The following is a 22,578-nucleotide window of genomic DNA, read 5'->3' as shown; positions in this document are numbered from 1 at the left end:
TGTAAAGCGGCATACCTTAATCGATTTTTAGATCGATTCTCTACCAATCTGCATCAAAATCTACAAACAAATAAAATTTGAGATTTTTTGTCAAATTTTCTGGAGGGTCCCCTGCAAATTTCTGAAAAATGCATGAAACGCCAAAGTGGCCCCTAGCGATGGCCATATCTTGGCCAATTTTCATCCGATTCTAAAGCGGCATACCTTAATCGATTTCTAGATCGATTGTCTACCAATCTGCATCAAAATCTACAAACAAATAAATTTTGAGATTTTTTGTCAAATTTTCTGGAGGGTCACCTGCAAATTTTTGAAAAATGCATGAACCGCCAAAGTGGCTCCCAGCGATGGCTATATCTTTGCCATTTTTCATCCGATTCTAAAGCGGCATACCTTATTTGAGTTCTAGATCGATTGTCTACCAATCTGCATCAAAATCTACATACAAATAAAATTTGAGATTTTTTGTCAAATTTTCTGGAGGGTCCCCTGCAAATTTCTGAAAAATGCATGAAACGCCAAAGTGGCCCCTAGCGATGGCCATATCTTGGCCAATTTTCATCCGATTCTAAAGCGGCATACCTTAATCGATTTCTAGATCGATTGTCTACCAATCTGCATCAAAATCTACAAACAAATAAATTTTGAGATTTTTTGTCAAATTTTCTGGAGGGTCACCTGCAAATTTTTGAAAAATGCATGAACCGCCAAAGTGGCTCCCAGCGATGGCTATATCTTTGCCATTTTTCATCCGATTCTAAAGCGGCATACCTTATTTGAGTTCTAGATCGATTGTCTACCAATCTGCATCAAAATCTACAAACAAATAAATTTTGAGATTTTTTGTCAAATTTTCTAGAGGGTCCCCTGCAAATTTTTGAAAAATGATTGAAAGGCCAAAATGGCCCCCAGCGATGGCCATATCATGGCCAATTTTCATCCGATTGTAAAGCGGCATACCTTATTTGAGTTCTAGATCGATTGTCTACCAATCTGCATCAAAATCTACAAACAAATAAATTTTGAGATTTTTTGTCAAATTTTCTAGAGGGTCCCTGCAAATTTTTGAAAAATGACTGAAAGGCCAAAATGGCCCCCAGCGATGGCCGTATCTTGGCCAATTTTTATCCGATTCTAAAGCGGCATACCTTAATCGATTTCTAGATCGATTCTCTACGAATCTGCATCAAAATCTACAAACAAATAAATTTTGAGATTTTTTGTCAAATTTTCTAGAGGGTCCCTGCAAATTTTTGAAAAATGACTGAAAGGCCAAAATGGCCCCCAGCGATGGCCGTATCTTGGCCAATTTTTATCCGATTGTAAAGCGGCATACCTTATTTGAGTTCTAGATCGATTGTCTACCAATCTGCATCAAAATCTACAAAGAAATAAATTTTGAGATTTTTTGTCAAATTTTCTGGAGGGTCTCCTGAAAATTTTTGAAAAATGCATGAACCGCCAAAGTGGTCCCCAGCGATGGCTATATCTTTGCCAACTTTTATCCGATTCTAAAGCGGCATACCTTAATCGATTTCTAGATCGATTTTCTACCAATCTGCATCATAATCTACATACAAATAAAATTTGAGATATTTTGTCAAATTTTCTGGAGGGTCCGCTGCAAAATTTTGAAAAATGCATGAAACGCCAAAGTGGCCCCTAGCGATGGCTATATCTTTTCCAATTTTTATCCGATTCTAAAGCGGCATACCTTAATCGATTTTTAGATCGATTCTCGACCAATCTGCATCAAAATCTACAAACAAATAATAATTGCTATGGTGGCCAATTTTTATTTAAAACCTTAAAGTCTTTTTAAAACCTTAAATTTATTTAAAACCTTAAATTTTTTTTTTATGAAAATCTACACATAATTTCTTTAATTTGTCACACATTTATAAATTTATTATAAATTTGTTATAATGTAAAATAATTTCCTGCAGTGCTTACCAATTTTATGAGAGGAGAGAGCTTTGAAGATTATTTGGTTTCTGCCAGAGTTTAAAAAGTTTTCTCTTTGATTTGTTCTGAGTTTTGAACCGACAACGCTTCTTAATGCACGTGCTTTATAAATAATTTCTTGTTTTTGATTCAATTGATATTTGGCTCTTTCCATGAATAAAGAGAGTCTACTTCTCTTAAAAAAAAAACAAGTATTATCTCAGTGTTGATGCACCAGAACAAGAAACCATTGGCATGATTTAGTTTCCTAAAGGCGGTTACCACAGAAAGACGCAAAGAAAGTCTGCGGTTTTCATTCTTAAAGATTATAAATATATTTTATTATCTTCGCCGCAATGGGAACTTTATCTTTGAAGGATGTAAGAGTATAGTGCAGATATATTAATGGTTGTCTTATTAAATGATCATCCTTTTGAACAGTACGAGGAGGTGAGAATACCCGCACCCTGGGGCCACATATCGGGACGTTGGTATGGAAATCGGACAGAACGTCCCATCCTGGCTCTCCATGGTTGGCTCGACAACTCTGGCACCTTCGACCGGCTGATTCCCCTCTTGCCCGACTACATCGGAGTACTCTGCATCGACCTGCCGGGCCATGGCAGATCCTCGCCCTTGCCGCCGGGAGTGCAGTACAGTATTAACGACTATGTCTACATCATACCCAGAGTAATGAGGGAGTACAACTGGAAGAAGGTCTCTTTGATGGGCCATTCCCTGGGCGGAGTGCTGAGCTTTATTTACGGGGCGTTAGCCCCGCATACCATTGACATGATAATATCTTTGGACATCTTGATTCCACTGCGAGTGGATATTGATAATATAGCTAGCAGCTTGGAGAAGCTCCTGGTGGAGGAGGAGCGTCAGGACCAGGGAAACCTTCACGAACCGCCGTCCTACACCTTCTCTCAGCTGGGGACCCTTCTCGCCAAAGGCAGCCACAACTCTGTGACCCCCGAACTCGCCCCACACCTGCTGCATCGGCAGGTGATCAAATCGCAACTTTATCCGGAGAGATACTACTTCTCGCGCGACGGAAGGGTCAAGTACTACCACTACATTGACATCGACCCGGGACTTGATGCGGAAATGGCCAGACAGCTCCGGAGAAAACCCTTCCTCATCATCAAGGGTGCCATGTCACCGTATCTTCCATCTCGAGTGCCTGCGGAGGGTCCAATGTCCATTTTGGCCGAAAACAATCCCCATTTCGAGTTTCACAGCATCGAGGGCGGCACCCACCACATCCACCTGCACGCCGCGGAGGAGTGTGCCCGGTACATAGTGCCCTTCATCCAGAACCATCGCCCTCCGCCCCTGACATCCTGGTCATTAAATGGAAAAGAAGAGGATCGAAGCCACAAGATACAGAGTCGAAGAAACGGCCTGTTCGGTTGGGGCAAGAAAAGGCGAAGCAAGCTATGAACTAGTTACTAGTGGGTCATAGTCCGATTATGGGCTGAGCGACCAAGGTTCCGTCTTATCTAAAGATTATTGTACTATAGAAGTTGACCTGCGCTAATCATTGAACATGAAGACAATGTTATAATCACGCTCATATGCATTTTCAAAAGACAGATACATTTTTAATACAAAGAGAATAGATAAGAAACCAACTATATTTAATTTAAAACTCTTTTTTCAAAGTTGTAAAAGATACGTTGAATGGAAAACCAATCCTACAGATGACGACTCCGAAAATATATACCCTTTCTTATAAACAACATATAGTGTTCTCTTAAAGCCCATTTGTACCCACTCTCAACCCATAAAGCTCGCTCTCGGCATTCTCTTCGGCTTCTAAAAGCATGGGGCATAAAAATACAAGTTAGTCAGCGCTTAACTTTGGAGGAGAACGATCGTCTACTTAGTAGGCTACTTTGCGGGCCAGATACTCTAGATAATAGGGGTAGTGGTGCCACAATTTCTGAATCCAGTCTGGAAATTGGCGTCGGGCAAAGTTCAGAAAACCCCTAAACGGGATGGGAACCTTGACCCTCAGCGACGTGAGTGATACAACGAGATAAAGAATGAGCTGGCACTATTTTGTTTTGTTTACGCTCTCCGGAAGACTCTCAGTAGACTCTATTGAAACAATCTCTTTCCAGAGCGAGGCCGTGAAAATCGTGGTACCATGGGGCCACATATCGGGTCGCTGGTACGGCAATCGAAGCGAGCGACCCATTCTGGCGATCCACGGGTGGCTTGACAACCTGGGCACCTTCGACCGACTGATTCCCTTGCTGCCCGACTACCTCGGGGTACTGTGCATTGATCTGCCGGGACATGGAAGATCCTCCCATCTGCCACCGGGAATGCACTACAGCATTGACGACTATGTATTAGTAATACCCCTAATAATGAAGGAGTATGGGTGGACCAAGGTATCTCTGTTGGGTCACTCCCTGGGAGGCATCATAAGCTTCATCTACACAGCTCTGGCACCGCACACCGTCGATCTGGTCATATCACTGGACATTCTGCTGCCAAAATTGATAAAGAACTACCAGAAGAAGCTAGAGTATTTTTCTGAGGGCTTCGAAAAGCATCTGGTTGAGGAGGAGCGCCAGGACGAGGCTAATCTCCACGAACCGCCCTCCTACTCGCTGCCGAAGCTACGCAAGGTCCTCGCCAAAGGAAGCTTCAATTCGGTAGCCCCCGAGTTCGCGCAGCACCTGCTCTACCGACAGGTGACCAAGTCGCAGCTCTATCCGGACCAATTCTACTTCTCGAGAGACGGACGGGTGAAGTACTACTACACCAAGGACATCGATAATGGACTGGCCGTAGAAATGGCGGGACGCATACGGAAAAAGCCTTACATGGTGATTAAAGGAGGAGCTTCCCCGTTTTTGGAGGCGCGCAACTTTAAGATATTCGACATTCTGCGACAAAACAACCCGCACTTTGAGTTCCACGAGGTGGAGGGCGGCACCCATCACCTCCACCTCCATGCCGCCGAGGAGTGCGCCCGACACATAGTGCCCTTCCTCCGCCACCATCGGCCACCGCCTCTTTCCTCGTGGTCCTTGAACGGAAAAGAGGTCCAGATTAGTGCCAGGGAGCGAAGATTAGAGCAGGAGAGATTTTTCGAACGAAGAAAAATCAGTAAACTGTGATATGTTTTTAAAACTTTCACTGTCTGAACCAATATGTATTGAAATAATTAAAGCTGTACTTAAAATGTAAAGTTTAAATAAGTTTTCATTCCAATAAAAATAAACACAAAAAATATAGTGTTCTGTTATCTTTCTTCATATTGAATTTTTTAAATATAAATGTCTTCTGCAAATCAATGTTTAAGTCTCACTTCACCTGAGTATCAGCGCTCATTGGAAATTTAATCTATTTGTCAGTAATTGCTCACAAAATCCAACTATGTAGTTAACGACCTCGACTGCCTCAGCAGGCAGTCCTTTGGATGAAGGACATATTTCCCCACCACTTACTCCTCAGCCATTCACATGCAATTTGAGAAATTTAAGCAGCTTACTGCTTGAGCGCATTAGAACAATTAGCGCTACGGCAAGTCGATGTCATAGATTCCGATCCGAGAGGGCAGGTTCCTCATAAAATAAAGAACCCTTGAAGGCCAATTGGAAGTATATTAAATTCCGGCAGAATCGCAAATGGAGACTTGGAAAATAGTTTCAAAAACTCAGTTATAAACTAATCAGCAAGGCAAATGAATGATGAATCAAAATACATAAATCCATCTAATGGTCGCCAAGTTTTTTAGCCCAAAAGTAGGCAACTTTATTTAACAAAATGCCACAGAACTTTCGCAGCCTACTTTCAGGGCAACGCCTAGTAACGAATCAAAGGCAGGAAACCGCGTTCGGGGAAGTGGTTGAAGTGGCATTTATTAAATTAAACACCAAGTCCTTGTTGCCGCTGCCAACAGCAGAATCTCATCCCAGGATTCAGGAATTGTTGGTTGAATTTTAAACATTTATTTGTGCCTCGCATAATTTTCTTGTCATACATTTTGATTGGACGTATTAATATTTATGGGCCGAGTTTCCCTTTTGTCTTCTCGGATGGCCGCTCTTGGCTGGCTAATACAATCAATTAACGTTTGGCGAAGAAGCCCAGGATCAGGTCCCACCAGCTCAGACTCCGAGTGCTCTATCGATTTTGCCATTTCTCTAAAATGTCTGCTCTAAAATCCCGCCCACACACTTGTTTGTGTGGCTATATAGTATGTACACGTGGCATATTTCAGTTGTAATCAGAGACGCCGCAGGGTTTCCCAGCCCCAGACCTTGCCTTCCCAGCCCCTTCTTCCCAATTCATTTTTTTTTTTTTTGGCATTTCGAAGGTGAAACCATAAAGCCTTGACGGCATATGCCCAGATTTGCAAATTAAAGTGGGTTGGGCCAACAGAGCATCAGAGAATGCTGGGCCCTAGCACTTAAATGTCTGAAACTTGAACGCATTTCGCCTCCGATTCCGGCAACACAGTCTTTGGTGCGGCGTTGGGTTAAGCACAGACTTAAAGGGGTTAAAGTAACGTTCCCGGAACGTACCTGATTTGGGATTCACAACCTCACAACGAATAAACTTGATGGATTATGGGAGGCAGGCTTTCCCCAAAATTAAGGAACTAAACAGGACTTTAAAAGTCAGTTAGTCAATAAAATAGTTCAACCTTAAATTAAGCTTCGCATAAAAGTGCCACAAGCAGCCATAAAATTTCACCGCAAATGAGGAAAATGTTCAAGGTGAAAACTATAAATTTTCCGGGCAAACTTTAAAGCAATTCTCGAGCACTTTCGATGCGGCGTGCATCCGTCCAATAAACATCAGCTGCCGCACCTCCATAGCCCGTAAAATGGCCAAAACTACCGCATTAAATGATTTAAAACGAGCCACTACCTCTACCACTGCCACTGCCACTGCCATAGTCGCCTTTTGCCGCCTGATTGAAATGAATTGGTGGGAAGCCCTTAAACCGAATAAATTATGCAACGGCCGAGCATGGGGCCGGGCATGGGGCTTAATAAACCAAACTTAACGAAAACGGTTTAAAAATGCGAGCTCGGTCCGGCTCTCGAGCAGTTCTCAGCTCAGCCCGCTGCAATAAATCTGAAGCCACAAACTGCACTCGATTGCCCGGGTGCATGCAACTTCAGCAGCACTGTGCGAAACGTGTGCGCAATTTTCGCAATTTTCTAATGGTCGCTAAAGCTTGGAGGGTCTGGGAGGCTTTGGGAGGGTCTGGGAGGGTCTAGGAGGGTCTGTTGCTATAAGAAATAGAAAAAACACTGAGGTGGCCGCCGAGCAGCAGCCACATTCCACGTCCGATGATGCCCCGTTGCATGACTTTTTGTTTTTAACTTGAGCGGAAGTGCTTTCGACGCCATTTTGCGGCAGGCCATTGCAATTGAGTGCAGCCCTGACTCTATCCGTTCCGCTTCCCAGCTCTCCTCTACCCTGGAGCCCCGTTTCCAAATCCTACAACTTTCGGATACGTGCTCGAGCTGCCTGGCACGCACTTTAAGTTTCATTAAACGAACCATCGCGCCTAGGCCTCCAAAGATTGCCCATAAATTCATGGTAAGCAGTGAAATGGAAAGCAAAATCTATGACAGGACGGTCTGTATTCCAAATACAGTGGATAGTCCTTGAACTGGAGTCTGTAACAGGAAGATGGATCAATAAAGAAACTATTTATTAAAGAAATATCATTAATTCAAAGTAAAATATTTTCTTAGAAATTTATTACCAAAAGTCCATCACCCAGAGCATTCACTGTAGCTTTTTTTTAAATGCCAGCTTTTGCTGACACAGCTCTCAAATTCCGTTTGCATTTCAGTGGGTCTAGGGCCTGGCTAGTGCCTGTCCTGGCCGGGATTTCTATTGCCAGACCCACATTCCTTGGGCGACCATTAAATCTGCAACAATTTACTTGTGATTGACATGTTTATAAGGGTCGTAACCCACTCATCTACCCATCTACCCACTGACCGGGTGGGAGTGACCCTTTTCCAACTGGATATTTGCTTTTGTCCCCTTTCATAAACAATTGGAGCCTGAAACAATTCCGCAAGTTCTTTTTCATTCTTTCGTTCGGTTTGAAAAAATAAATAAATCTTTGATATTTGCGCTGTCAGGGGAGAATACTAAATATCCTTACCAGTTTCCAGTACTCCAGTAACTCTGCCTGTGAGGCGGAAGACTGAGAAGTGGACAGCAATTCCTGGTATTGTTTAAAATCCGCTGCACACACAATTAAGAGTTCCCACGTCGGACGGTACATGAATAAAACAGCAAAAGGGCATTGCGTGATGGCAGAATCAAGGATCGAATAAGGGATACCCTCGAGGAAGGGCAGGAGTACAACATCAATAGCAGTTTGGACCTCACGAAGTGAGTCCATTACACCCAGCCAAGCAAAGGGCTCGCTGGCACAGAATCTTCGATATCTTCATTGGCAGACAAAACGCATGTTTTGGTTTAATTTGGCGCACTCGATGGCGATGGAGAAACGGCAACAGGTTTCCTGCCAGGCGTTCCACAAAAACAAAAAGGGGCCACAATGCTGGGACTCAGAGGTACAAAAAACAGCTGACACGCGATCCGGGGCAGGCACTCGAACTCGAACCTCGACGGCGATCGAACTCAAACTTCAAGCCAAGTTAACAGACGATCGGGCTTACGGGGTTCAGTCGAACGAGAGATCTGTTTTCGGGCGGACGGGGCGGATGAGAGATATTCGTAGGTCGGTCGGTGCGGGCTATTCAGGTGTCCGGAATGAAGTGATAAGGATTTCGAAACCCAAAAGTAAGACTACAACCGATAAGGTCTTTCGGAATAACCTCTATAACTTAGAACCCGGAACTCAGAAGTAACCCAGAAATTAAACAACAAAATGAACTGAAAACTCATTTGAAAGTAGATGAAACATTTGTCAGCTGTTGTAACAAATTTGGTGGATAAATGCTAATGACTTTTTGTGTTGTTGTTGCTGCTGGTGAACTTTTCAATTAATTTAACAGCCGTTCGCATCGTTCGCGGAGATCTTATCGCCGTATCATAAAACAAAATAAAAGACGTCCCGCGTCAAGTCAAAGAAACAAACCTACAAAAAAGTTCTCAAGAAAGTTTACAAAATTGAAAGAAAACAACAGAAACTCAAACGGTTCGTGGCTGCTGTCTATTTTAGTAGCATGCTGAGGCCTGACTTTTTGAGGCCGAGAGGTGTGTCTCTAAAGAGTATTTCGTGCCCCACGGGGTCTCAATTTTCAGAAGCTACCCTTTTCGTGAATTTTTTCGCTGAGCTCAGTTGGAGACGCATAACTCCGTCTGTATTTGCTCACCATTTGCAGACTGACATTTGACACCAGAATTATGTATGCTTCCCTCCATAAAAAAAGTTACTTAAGCGAGGTATTTTTTTCCAGTCCTGTTCTGGGGAATTAATTGAAATTCAATTCGAAAGGAAAACCGCTACCTAGGCACACCGCTACGGGTATGACAATTATTACTGCCTCCCGAAAGCTGCCACAGGAACAGGTTGTTCGTTCGGGCAGAGGAAGCAAGTGGTGCAAATTGCTTTGCCAGCTCGAAGCATTAAAATCTAGAATGGGTTTTGGGTTAAGACGAAGGCTAGATGCTCTCTCTTTTGCAGCTTATTTCTAGTCAGTAATATCTACCTCAAAAGGCAGATACTTCTTGATAGGGTATTAAAGAAAACAAGCCATGTTTGCAAGATCAAGAGTGAGTGGCTGGTCGGAACGGAAAAGAGGCATCGACCACTTACGCATAACTGTAAGATAGACTGCCAACAAACAGGATTTTTTGCACGTACTTGGCCACAAGTGAAGGCTTTACTTGGCTCACTCTCGGCCTGGTCTTTCTATCTACTATGTATGTGCCCGGGTTTCGGGTTCTTATCACTTTGCAAATTAAGTTCAAACTACTGCTGGCTGGCTGGATAGCTGGCTGGCTGGATGAAGAGCGAGAGGATGAAGGCTAAAACCCAATTTGTGTCAAAATAGTCGAGCGCAAAAATGGAATTTTTCCATTAGCCACGGAGAGCGATAACAACAAACAGAAACTCTTAAACTAACATGAAAATAGTGAAAATCATGTGGAGAGACTGGCCTGGCTCCGAGCCAAGGCAACTGAAGTTTCTGGCTGCAACTTGTCAAACGTGTTCCCCAACAAAGTCTCGCGGCATTTGGAAATGTGCAGCAGCAGCAGCAGTTTCTGTTGCAGCAATAAACGCGGCAGCAACAAAAACAAACCCTCGCATAACTGTGACTTGTATTAATTTTCTTGCAACAAAAGGAAAACCAGTGACGGCTTTCATATCACCTTCTAAAGACTCTTCTCCTATAAAATAATTAAAAAACTTAAATAGTAATGCATTGTTTCTTTCACTGTATAATCCGTGTATGTCAGCAGATATGTGCCGTGACAAAATCTTCAATTAGCATTCAAAGAGCCCCATCATCGCGATCCCATCATTAAACTTAGTAATCCCCGTCCGATGGAGGAGGACGTGCTGAATGCCCTGCAGACGCGGTGCGCCTACTTGTCCGGCGGATTCGACCGCCAGAAGCGCATCATCTTTGTGGTCAACGTCTTCAACGACTTTCAGCTATGGAACCGGCACTATCTGCAGGTGACTCTGGACTATCTCAAGCGATCGCTCAGGTGAGAATCGGGAACTAACTGGTACTAGGTAATGTTAAAGCTGCCGCAGGAATACAACTAATTAGCATAGGGCCGAAATATGCAAATAACCCGCAGATGATAAAGTTTCTTTCTGTTTTTTTATTTCCTAATGCATTATTTTTCATTAGACACGGGGAGTGTCGTCAAACGGGTCTTGAAAGAGGCTTAAATGCCTAGAAGAGGGCCTAAATCTGGTTATTTATATGCAAAGTATCTGGGTGATCAGGCTAAGTAAACGTTTTATAGCGGATAGTGTCTGAAGAAGTGCCTAACATAATAACACAAACTATTATATAGCTTTTCATCACAATTAGTTGTGAAATTAGTTACCAAACTTTGTTTTTCAACATAATACTAAGGATTATCATAATAAGATATGTTTTCCACTTACCTTTTGCCAGCTGAATAGAAAAAAACAAATTGTAATTAATTTTATTTGTATATATGTGTTTAAATGAGTTGAAATATTAAGATTTAATGGCCCTACTTAAATACAGCAGTTACCCTACTTAAAAATCAAACAACAGCCCTTGGGCTATACAGCTACGCCCTTCTTTTTACACATCCCATCATGTTAGTCTGGTTTGTTTTCCTCAATGACTTAATTTTACGAGGTAGCATCGAACCTTAGACGAGAGGCGAAGATCACATGAATTATGGATATAGTAGTGACTGTGATCAATCAACTGGCAACGGGTCTCTAAAGAGTTACCCAGAAAAGAGTGGTTAATTAAAGGCAAATTTTAACTGGCACGCTAATGAAGCATTTGAAACCGCTTGTCTCTCTCCCCAAAGAATAAACTCGAATATCTATCGCTAATTTCATCTTTTTAACTCTCTTTCAGCGCCTCAGTTCTGCAGAATGGCGTGAGTGTGGTGGTCAATGCCCAGGAGAGCAGTTCGCGGATCTCGAGGCAACAGGTGCGCCAGATATACGCCCTCTTTGGGGGCGACATTAGCGTGGATTTGTATCTAGTCAGGGCGGAGGGCTTCTGGGAGAAGCATGTGGAGCCGTGCGCCAAGTCCCAGACCAAGGGAGAGGTAATTGCATCGATCTAAGCAATTGTTTGAATATTTCTGTTAATATCTGTCTCGCATAGCCCCTGGTGCTGTCCAGATCCCGGCTGGGCAAGTACATAGAGCCGCAGAACCTGCCCGAGGAGCTGGGCGGCTCCTTGCAGTTCAACTACGATCTGTGGCTGCAGCAGCGCAAGGTAAGTGCCCCACATTCCACATCGTCCGAATAGGCTAACTCTCCTAACTTCGCAGTCCATAGACGAGTTCACCAAGGCGCATGCCAAGACTCTGGGATCGATGGAGAAGCTGTTGGCTCTACTCCGGGCCAACAAGTCGCTCCGGCCGGCAGAAGCGGATGTGGAGCTGAAGAAGTGCGCCCAGCTGCACACCGCCGTTCAAAACGGCATAGAATCAGCCATCGACATGGGTGAGTCGGCGACGAGTTTGTTTCCAGAGTCTTTTGTTTTGCGAGGCAAGCAATTAACATAATTCGCTGTGCCCTCGAAGCAAGCAAGTCGGCGCGGTAGGCAGGGACAGAGACACACATGTGACAAGTAAATCATTGAATTTTGTGTGTTTTTTTCAATTAGAAGTGAGCCACGTTTGGCAAACTCGTTTTCGCTGTCTCTCGGTTTTATTGTGGGCCTATTTTAACGGCACTGAATAGCATTGAAATGGCTGAGATCCGATTTGCTTATAAACATATATGAACTGAGGCCTACAGAAGGTCTTTTGAAATGATGTTGAAACAAAGTAGGAGAAAACGAGTTGCAAAATATAGAAATTGATTGATTAGACTTGTGCCTAAATGATTGGTAGATGCATTTCTATATATTATAAGATATATCTAAAGATTCATTATATTGAATTCTTTCTCCTTCTCAAATACTTGTGGGGCTTCATTAATTTATTTATCTTTTTTGGGATGAGTTGCGGTTTGTCGTTTACATTCCCAAATCATTCGTGCTCACCAGACTTCACACTTCAATTTCGACAACGACTTCGGCCAGGTTTAGACGAGTTCTTCTTGAAGTGCGTGGGTTTGGCAACAACGACAAACGTGACCTTTCACTTAAAGCCACAAAAGTCGGTGATGCACAACGAAATGGTGGCACATGCCACAAGCACCAGACCCAGACTGAGAGTCGTAGACCGGCGATGAGGTTTCACTTTTGTGAATGTGTGAATAGCGATAGATTGCTTGGAAAGAAAGCCCTATGGGGCACAGAGAAAAAAATGACTCTAACAAAGTTAGAATACTACTGTTCTCTCCCCGATTAAAGAGTCCATTCACCATCTCGATATTAAATATATTAAATGAGTTCTTTAATTTCAAAATAAAGAACTACATTGGATATTATTTCCAGTGCTCTTTTCCTCTGCCACTTTTCAACTCTGTTCAACTTTGTTTGTTGTGCAGGTAACGCGATCTTGGCCCGTTTCAACGAGGTCTACGAAACGCATTCAACGCCGCCACAAGCCGCCGCACCTGTCTCGGAGTCCCCCTCCCCTCTCGGCACTGCGCTGGCCCCCCTGCCGAAGCCACCGCTGCCACCGGACCTGGCCTGCGAGCGGGCCCGCATCGAATTGCGCCTGAACGAGATCGAAAAGAAGCAGACTGCCATTCGCACGGCCTGGCTGGAGCTCCTGCGATCGCTGAGGGAGGCCCGCGAACTGGCCACCCTGGAGGAGGGCGTGGCCTTCGTCACCAACTGGATTCTCCAACAGGCGGAACAGCTGCTGAGCCGCCAGCGCAGCGTGGGCCGGGACGTGCGGGGCTGCGAAGCCCTGCGTTCTGCCCACGACCAGCTGGAGCTGGAGTGCCGGGAAACCTACGGTTGCTACGCGGAGCTGCTCTACAAGATCGAACGCTTTGTGGGGGAGCGGGAGGCGTCGCCCAAGGATCTGGAGTCCTGCCAGGATCTACTCTCGCAGCGGGACTTTATGCAGTTCGTGTGCCGCTCGTTTGCCAAGAGGTTGGAGCGGCGAAGGAATGTCCTGATGACTGCCTTGCGCTTCCATCGCCTTCTGGAGCAGTTCGAGGAGCTGCTGGCCCAGGGGAGCCAAGTCGTGGAGGTGGACAGCCGAGGATTGGACTGGCCGGAAGCCGACACTCTGCTGCTCCAACTCAAAAGCAATCAGCAATCATTGGGTGAGACGATTACTCTTTAATGCTCTCTTTGAATAGACCATATCCCCAAATGGACCATAATCCCCAAAAGTTGGAGCCAATAAAGATAATACCATTAGATCAAACATCAAACCAAACCGTGCAACATCGAACTAACAATTCCATTCACAGGCAACGTCGAACGCGAACTTCTCCGCGAAGGCGAAAAGCTGAGCGACATGCTCGCGATGCCGGTGAAAGATGCCCTGGGACGTGACCTCCAGCTGGACTACAGCCAAGACATTGCCCAGCTGCGCCGGCAGATCGAGGCAAGCCGCCAGCGGCGTCAGCTGTGCGGCCAGCAGATGGCGCTGCAGCGGCTCACCTTGGAGCAGGTGACCCACATCCACGCCTACGAGGAGGACGTGCGGCGGGCCCGGGACTGGCTGCAGGAGCTGTATGCCGTCTTGCTGCGCTGCCACTCCCATGTCGGCTGCAACATCCACGAGATCCAGCTGCAGAAGGACGAGCTGCAGGGGTTTGAGGAAACCGGACGGGTGAGTTTTTCTCTGCCCCCTCTGATTTGGTCAGGTGTTGCCTTTTTTTGGGGAATGCCTCTGAGTGAGAGGAGGAGAACCAGAGAGAGAGAAGCTTTTCCAAAAAAAACAAAATCTTGGCATTTGCAAGAACTCGTTTTGCTGAAGACTCTCAAGACCCATTTCTTTCGGAACTCCAAGCTACCCGTACTCTTTGGAATAGTTAGTGACACTTTCCTACTTTCTTCAGAGCATTTACCACTATGGATGCCAACTGTTGGAGGCCTCCCAAACCCTGCGACTCTGCTGCAAGTCCGATCCTCTTCAGACTTCCATCAGCGAGCAACTGCAGTACACTTGGCACAGCCTGCAGTCGATTGCCCAGGAGCAGATGACACGGCTGCGGGTCTCGGCGGTGTTCCATCGCAGTGTGGAGGCCTACTACCGCCAGTTGCGCGACCTTCGTCCACTCCTCACCCAGGAGCTGTCCGCCCAGCTGCATCAGCAACAGCGGCAGCAGCACAATCGCAGCAGCAGTGGAATCAGCAGCGATGCCGAGGGGGAAACCGAGTCGGAACTGTCGCCTCTGGGAGGGGTGCCCCCACGACTGCAGCGCCACTTGCTGGCGAGGGAGCAGTTGCTGGTGGAGGTGGGTCGGATGGTGCGACTGGGCAGACTGCTCAAGAAACGGCTGAAGGAACCCTTTGTCTTGGACGCCCAGACCGGCAAGAGGTGAGTGTTCGTGTGACTTGCTAGTTTCTTTTGCAGTTGCGTGAGTGCGTGGACTTCAACCTCGGATCGGCAAACAACTAATGGGGATAACGTTATGAATTTTAACTAAGAAAAGAGCACGATTTTCCACTCAAGTGCCTTCAGATGGCGGAAAATTAAAGAAAGATCTGCCGGGAAATGAGAATCTTAAATACCCTTTAAAAAACATTAGTTTCTTCAAATGTCTGATTAAAAAGACCTGTTATGAGTTTCCATAATTTGTCAATTAACTTTGAAATGCTTTGAGATCGCTCGGACAACATCTTAATGATTACACTCCCAGTAACCACAACTAAGTGAGCCAAAAATACATTTTGACAGAATGAAACAAATGTGATGGCCCAGAGCGACGCACTCAGAAAGCTCCACCGCCGAAAAAACTAAACAGAAGACAACAAAAATATTGAAATAAAATAAAAGAACTATACTACTTATATAGTAGATGCTATAGGGGACGATTTGTTTAAAGTCGGCGTCCACAAATCCAAGCAGTCTATTTCAGTGCGTGGTCCAGTGCGGTTCGTGTGGCATCTGAGCGGGAGAATTCGAGACAACTGTCAGGTTGTCAAATCTGTGAAAAACTCAAAGAAAAATATATATATAGTCCCCGGCGTAGTGATCTCTGGCACGCTGGAGAAGACCGACACGACACACAACAACAAGTGGGTCAGAGTGGGGAGAATCGTGTTGGGAAAGTGTTAAATATAGAAGTGTCTTCACGGGCTTCGGTCACTTTCTTTTTTCGAGTACTAATCCTGGCAGAGTGAATAATTGAATCGGCAATTATCAGAGAGACACAGCTCCCTTTAACTGGCCACTAGCCAAACGCGTGTTTCGGATTCTTACGTCAAACTAATTGTCCGCCGCCCAGTGCGAGGCGCCGCGAATCTCGCAGAATCGAGAAACCCAAAATGTTTGCCAGATTTCGTAATTTGTTTGCAAAATCAAAGGGAGAGGACGAGGGCGAGGAGGCGCCGAGGCCGGAAGTGCCCAGCATTGTGGTGGTCGAACCGCCCAACGAGGAAGAGGCCCCATCATCTGCGGAAATCGAAAGTCAACTTCAAAGCGATCTTTCCGGCGATGCCCCTTTGGCCAGTGAAGAGGAGGACTTGGCCCACAATCCAGACGAGATTCTCAGCAATTCCACCACCGAACTAAGCCGGCTCCTGGATGCCATAAACGAGGCCAGTAAGCTGCCCGAAACGAGCAGCGACGATACCCAGGGAGAAGATTACGAGGATGATGACGACGACGAAACGGCCAGTACTTCCAGCGTGAAGACCAAAATAGCCAAGGCCTCCATCGAGAGGGATATTATCCTGGAGGAAACCGAAGACGACGAGGACGAGGTGGACGCAGGTCCGCCAGTGCCCAGTTTAGACAAAATCAAGGCCCTGATCCGAAACGACAGTGAGACCTATCCGCAAAGCGATTACACCGACAACGAAACGCCCTCGCACTCACGCACTGCATCCCTGGATTCCGGTCCCCCCGATAACCCACGTTTTTCTGGTGATTTCAGTATCGTAGCGGACGAACTGCCTGTGGACTGCAGCCCCAGCCCCTTGCACGACAGCGGGCGGACCAGCAGTGAGCCCGGCAGCGAAGTGTCTCCTGGAGATCTCCAGCGAAACACAGTCCAGGTGATACCCACGGGAGGCAATGAACTGGCCTGCTCGGCCATCTCCCACAAGCTGGGCGCCATTGCCGAGGTGGCAGAGTCCCTGGACGCAGTCATCCGTGATGTTCAGCTGCAAGAAGAGGACGCTGTCAATCCTGGAAACACTGGACATGCCATCAAGAAACTTGGAAGCATTGAGGTGAGTGGGAAGAACAAAACATTAGGAGGAGAATACTAATATCTCTCCCTACTAGGACTGGCAATCCCGCTCCACAGAAGACGAATCCTTCGCAACCGCCTCAGAGGGCAACTTCACTCCCAACTCGCACTCGTCCTCTTTCCAAACGGCCTCTGGACGCACAAGCTCGTATATTGGCTCTGCAAAGAACTCCTTCGACGAAGCCGACGACTCCACACTGAGCACTTTCGAGATACCCGAACTGCCAACCTCTCCGGTCAACTTTTCGTACGACAGCTCGGACCTGAGCTACTTCTCTGCCCATCAGCCGCAGAATCTGAGAAGCGAGGATCAGGACAGTGTGGCCGGAGTGGCGGACTTGCACAGCCAGAGCGCTACTCCCACACCAGACGAGGAGCAGCAGCACCTGCTTCTGCCACTGCCGTTGCCCCAAGCCATCGAGTCGGACAGCGAGGTGGAGGGCTTCACCTTGGCCACGGGAGTGACGACGGAGAACGCTGCCAGGATGTCGAATGCCCACATGCCAGAGGTGAGCTGTCAGCCAGCAGACTACTCCGCTCCAGCTTCCACTAATCCGAACGATCCGAAGCCGCCGACTTCGTGGCGGCGCAGCAAGTACTACGAGAACATAACGAAACAAACGATCAAGGGATTCCTCTGATCGGATCAGAGGCGATCCGAACCACCTGTCCCACCTCGAAAATTAAGAACAGAAAATAAGAAAAACGATTTCCCGCCCAACTAACCCGCGCCATTAGCTTTGCTGCCGATGCTCGGCGTTCTTGCCATTAATTAGCAGAAAACTTTGTTGGCATGTTATTTGAAATTTCACAAAAACCTATTTTAGCTTATGAGCCAAACGTTTCTGGCATGCCTTTGTTTCATTTTTTAGATTGGACCAAATATAATGTTTCATTTTAGTTTTTGGTTGCAAATTATACTAATTTTCTTAGTTACTTATTAACTTTATTGTTTGTATTGCTACTTATTCCGTATTTTATTGCATGGAATGCTAGTTCTTAACTTATTTATTTCGATAGTTGAATAATAGTTTAAGATCCGCAATATTAGAGAATTCCCAATGCTCGACGATGATTTGACAGCCAATCGAAATTTCTGCCATTTATATTACTTGTATTATTTATTTAAAATATTATTCCCCATACAGTCACAAAATATATAGTGCAATTAATCACCCCAAACATTAGCTTTTCCTAATGGATTTCCCCTTTTTAAACAAGGCATGTAAGTAAAGTGTATATATTATAGAAACCATTGCATAACTTTAGGCTGCTTCTTTCCACTTAACAGCCCCAGACCTCTGCGAACTTTCCCAGCGACAATATTTTAGAAATTAGACCTATGGGTGGCCCTTTCCTTGGGCATTTAACAAGCTCTCCTCAAGTGATTTCAATTATATGGGGAATGGATGGGGCTACTGTTCGGGGTGTGTGTGCCTCAACTGGCTCATTAATCTCAATTAAAAGCAAATAAATAAAACGTTTCAAACATTCAAACGTTGTGGGTGTGAATAAAAAAGACTGAACACTCGAGCAGATCACCGGGAGAGGCGAAGAACATCTTTCAGATTCTGGTCATGCATTTCGAACAGATTTCGTGACGCTGGCGCCGAAAGAATAATTCAATAAGTTCCCCAACCGGTCAATAATAACCCATAACTGGAGGGGGCTATGTGTTTGATTGCCCCATCTGCGGCTAATGTTGCATGCACCCAGCTACGGACACTGCACGAAGTCAAAATTCGCAGCCAAAACCAAAAATCAAGCTGCAAGACACGCATTCTTAAGCTGCTTTGAAAGTGGCGGAAAATGATTCGTTATATGAGCCATGGGTGGAGATGGTATCGACCAGGGGTGGGCTTAAGCGGTCAGTCCGGGGTTCTGGTTCATCTTCATAACTTAAGACACGATATAGTCTGGTTGCTCCGGAGGTTGTTGTGGTGATGTTTCGATTTCTCTCCACTCTGTTATTAAAGTACCCTAGCTGCACTTGAAGCAGAGGTTGTGGTTAAGATATACCCCTTAAATGGGTGGGTATATGGGTCTTAAGTTAAGAGATCTTGTTCCATTATGATCATGTTCTAGCATCAAGTTCTAGGAACTTTTAAAATAAGTTGTGTTTAGTAGCTCTATTTTGGAAAGCCCTATTTTTAGGGCTACTATTTTAATACTCTAGGATAGCTATTTAGTCGCATATATCGCATATCAGATTCCATGCCTCAGTGTTGGTATTGTAATTGCTGAAAAGCCGGGCGCAGGGCATTAAAAATTGAAATCATGAATTAACGACGCTCCGAATGCCAAGAGCACTTGTTTATTTATGTCCTCCCCGCCCCTGCCCCACGATCACCCCTCTCACTCACTCCTCCCATCGCCCGTCCCTTTCGCACACTCTCTGCCCCCAAAGCTCCAGCCGGCATTTTCAAAACTAAGCTCAACGAGCGCCAAGAGTCCATTCATTTGGAAGTCAGAGCGAATCGGTTAAACAAAAACATCTGGCAATTCTTCGCTCTCCGCTGCCGCTGCCGGTGATCTGCTGGCTGTAGATTCTTCCCAGTCTTCAGTCTTCGGGTCTATGGTCAGTCTTGTTCGAAGTTCGCGGCGTTCGGTTGTTTGGTTGCTCGGAACGCGGAGCGCGCGGTTTTTTTTAATTTCCGATCCGAATTGTTCACTCCTCCCTCGGTCGAATGATGTGCGAATAAAAACATATCTATGTAAATTAGGGGGTCCGCCAAAAAACGAAAAATAATAAATTACTCGAAAATAAAAGAAACATATTTTAATCAGCCATAATTTACCCTTAGAACTTGGCGCTAGTTTTTTTTCGTTGTTTGCTCGTTCGACTAAAGATGAAATCAACGCCCAAAGTGTGCTAAATGTTTTGTTGTTGCCCGCCACAGATTGAGTCAAAAATGTATTTTGTCAAAACGACCCTCACAGAGGGAAAACAAAAGTATAACAAATAAATTCTGGCACAAATTGCGGGCTGACTTGATGCATTGGCCTTCTTCTTTTCTTGGCCTAAAATATTCACGATTTTGTTCATTGATTCATAGAATTTCAATCTTTTGGATAGTGCTCCCCCTACATTTCAATCAACGCTTCCCATTTCCTTCTTGGACAAATGTGGCATAGATAGATAGACCCAATTGCGTTACTGTAAACTTTATAGGTATCTTCCTTGGGCTCTTCCCAATTTTTTGGTCCGTTTGTTTATTTTTAGCCACCGAAAAGTACAATTAAAATAGTTTACATTACGCCAGCAAACGGCGGCAGTGGCGGACAGGCGGCGGCAACGGCGGCGACTATTAAAACTTGAGAGAATCACACAAAAATTACCTAATAGAGGCAGCTGGCTGCAACCGAGCATACATGGCGTATGCGTAATGTATTCAAAAATATCCAAAATATCCATCGAATGGAAGGATGAGTGACGACTGCCGCCAATGCAATTGGCACACAAGACTGCCGCCAATTGTTACAAACACAGATGATCGTTGGCCTGACGCACATCCGTATCGGTGTATCTGTATCTGGGCTAGAACAACAGTTTAACTTTGCGAAAAATTACTCAATAGTTTGTTGTTTAAAAATAAACGTTGATCGTAGGCATCTCACGCATCAAAGGCAATTTTCTCAGGCTCAGTATGCAAAAATGCTCGATTCTCTCGGCATATAGCTCAGCTCTATATCTATATACACGGCCGGCCAGGCATTGTTGTGCTTGGCGGGTTTTATAATAAACAGACAACTAGAGAGACAGGGAGAGTGCGCGTATGAAGTCATACATACGTAGTCGAATTGAACGTTCAACGTTTCGAAAATCTACCGATTCGCTGAGGTTCTTCTCAGACGATCTCCGGCGTTGATAGCGCTCGCAGCGAAAAAAAATCGAAATCCAAATCGAAGAATAACAAAACTTACCTTTAGTCGAACGAACCGAACCCTAGAAAGTAGGAAACTAACCCAATAATTTACGACGGGCGCGTGTGACTCAATTTTTAAGTCTAATCTCAGAGTAGGGTTCAAAATGCACAGCCATCAGAGTAACCACTAAAAGGAAGACAAAATACGAGAAAACTAAACGAAAGAGATTATAAACCGCCCACGCAAAATACCCACAAAAGTACACGTAGCCGCTAAGCCGACATCCGACATCCAAACGGCAATCCTCAGAAACAACAAACAGAAAGAAAACAGAAACGAGCCATGGAACGCCGCCAAGCCCTAGACTCATCGATGTCTTCGCTCTACTCGGCCGCGTCCTCCACGAATCCCCGCCAGCCGCAGAACCAGAGTCAGAGCCAGACGCAGGCCATCCAGCTCCAGTCGCAGCAATCTCAACAGTCCCAGCTAGACGCCTTCAATTATTCAGCAACAATGTCATCATCGTCGCCGACTCCGAGCCAGGCCATGTCCACAGCCATGTCCACGGGCACCACCTCCAACTACAACACCACTGCCCCTCTGCGTGCCACCACCATCGGCACCGTTGTCGTTCGCTGTGGACCCGTACAGCTGGTGATAGCGCTCCTACAAGTGAGTTGTACTGCCATAAACAAAAAACCCCAAAAAAAAGATACAAAAATAGTAAAACAAGTCGAAAACGAAGAAAATAAAACATAGCACACAGAATGGCACAAAAAGTCAGCCAAGAAATAGGAAACAAACACGAAGATACACTTATCCAGATATCGGGAGAAGTGTTCGGAGAAAGCTATTGGCGTGTGCGGGGATTTATGCGAGAATAGGACTCAAGCAGGGATTTCAGGCTGGGCTTTGAGGTGTCTTCTTTCATAAGTTGATGAACAACTATAAGCATCTTGCTTACTATCGTATCTTATCATAGTATCAAGTAGAACATGATATCGCCATCCCCATTTCAAAATTTTAATTGACATTTTCAATATTTGTCCCAAAAACACAGTACATCGATCAACCCGTAAGCTCAGTTTGTTTACTTCCATCTTAATACTGTGTTAGAGGGCCACCCCTCCAGCAGATAAATAACAAAATATGTGACTTTGGCTCTGAAAAATTCATGGGCTTCTGGGGCTTCTAATGGCCAAAACTGGTTTACAGTTTTTCGATTGTTAAACCGGCTTGCCGCAATTTCCGCGCCAATTAGCGCTTAGAACAACGAATAACGAAAGCAAAAGTTGTTGATAGCGGTTATAAATATTTGAAAACACCCCAACGAAAAAGGTTCAAGGTTGTCTGACATCAGAGCCCCCAGCGGCGGGCCACTAAACGTGACAAAAAGAAATGTATCTGCCAGATACTTTTGACAATTAGGCGCAGCTGCTACCTGACTCGGTTAGTGGGAGAGGAACTTTATTTTGAAGTGTTTCTCTCCCAGGCGAACTTGAAGCTGCGACTTGAACTTGAGATTCAGAAACATTTCAGATGAAGCGCTACAAGTTGTGTTTGCGTGCCCTCCGAGATCCGAGACCGAACGTTCGATAATTATGGGCAGATTTGGGTTTGGGGTAAGCCCCCTGGCCGGCTGCTTCTCCTCGTATCCATTCAACGCCTTGGTTCATTCAAGCAGCTAGCTAGCCATTGAATTTTCGTTATGCCACTTTGTGCTACTTTCCTCCGCCGACAGAATTATAATTCTTGCCTCAATTGCCAGTCGTTGAGATTCGCCGAGT

General features: G+C 45.3%; 4 protein-coding genes and 1 long non-coding RNA gene across 10 annotated transcripts in view; 4 read left to right on the top strand and 1 right to left on the bottom strand.

The window, feature by feature from the left end:
• The first annotated feature begins 2,227 nt into the window (after positions 1 to 2,227).
• Positions 2,228 to 3,525, top strand: LOC108133353 (probable serine hydrolase). Its single transcript, XM_017253234.3, has 2 exons — positions 2,228 to 2,324; positions 2,386 to 3,525. The coding sequence occupies exons 1-2, from the start codon at positions 2,301 to 2,303 to the stop codon at positions 3,388 to 3,390; spliced, it is 1,029 nt and encodes a 342-aa protein (XP_017108723.2). The 5' UTR covers positions 2,228 to 2,300; the 3' UTR covers positions 3,391 to 3,525.
• A 286-nt stretch (positions 3,526 to 3,811) lies between these two features.
• LOC108133368 (probable serine hydrolase) lies at positions 3,812 to 5,188 on the top strand. The gene is made up of 2 exons (XM_017253275.3): positions 3,812 to 3,971; positions 4,074 to 5,188. The coding sequence occupies exons 1-2, from the start codon at positions 3,948 to 3,950 to the stop codon at positions 5,082 to 5,084; spliced, it is 1,035 nt and encodes a 344-aa protein (XP_017108764.2). The 5' UTR covers positions 3,812 to 3,947; the 3' UTR covers positions 5,085 to 5,188.
• Positions 5,189 to 7,763: 2,575 nt separating this feature from the next.
• LOC138926352 (uncharacterized) lies at positions 7,764 to 8,653 on the bottom strand. Its single transcript, XR_011442840.1, has 3 exons — positions 8,105 to 8,653; positions 7,920 to 8,030; positions 7,764 to 7,862 (listed from the first exon to the last, which is right to left on the bottom strand). It is a non-coding gene; the product is annotated as an uncharacterized lncRNA (long non-coding RNA).
• On the top strand, positions 8,643 to 18,112 carry LOC108133465 (SEC14 domain and spectrin repeat-containing protein 1-B). The gene is made up of 10 exons (XM_070280136.1): positions 8,643 to 8,751; positions 10,378 to 10,629; positions 11,496 to 11,691; positions 11,751 to 11,864; positions 11,920 to 12,094; positions 13,088 to 13,819; positions 13,970 to 14,334; positions 14,564 to 15,045; positions 16,607 to 16,904; positions 16,960 to 18,112. The coding sequence occupies exons 2-10, from the start codon at positions 10,463 to 10,465 to the stop codon at positions 17,563 to 17,565; spliced, it is 3,135 nt and encodes a 1,044-aa protein (XP_070136237.1). The 5' UTR covers positions 8,643 to 8,751; positions 10,378 to 10,462; the 3' UTR covers positions 17,566 to 18,112.
• Positions 18,113 to 19,500: 1,388 nt separating this feature from the next.
• The window catches only part of LOC108134287 (titin), a 121,773-nt gene continuing 118,695 nt past the window's right edge, over positions 19,501 to 22,578 (top strand). For 5 of the 6 annotated variants that reach the window (XM_070279868.1, XM_070279864.1, XM_043214229.2 and 2 more), the window contains exons 1-2: positions 19,501 to 19,638; positions 20,942 to 21,463. In XM_070279868.1, coding sequence (XP_070135969.1) covers positions 21,134 to 21,463 — 330 coding nt within the window. In that variant the 5' untranslated portion in view covers positions 19,501 to 19,638; positions 20,942 to 21,133. Of the gene's footprint in view, positions 19,639 to 20,941; positions 21,464 to 22,578 lie in introns of those variants that run through there. The other variant, XM_070279865.1, reaches the window with a different exon arrangement.

Source organism: Drosophila bipectinata, chromosome 3L, assembly GCF_030179905.1.
Source record: "Drosophila bipectinata strain 14024-0381.07 chromosome 3L, DbipHiC1v2, whole genome shotgun sequence".
Classification (NCBI taxonomy): Eukaryota; Metazoa; Arthropoda; class Insecta; order Diptera; family Drosophilidae; genus Drosophila; species Drosophila bipectinata.
The sequence above is the reverse complement of the archived record's forward strand: the minus strand, read 5'-3'. Positions and strand labels throughout refer to the sequence as shown.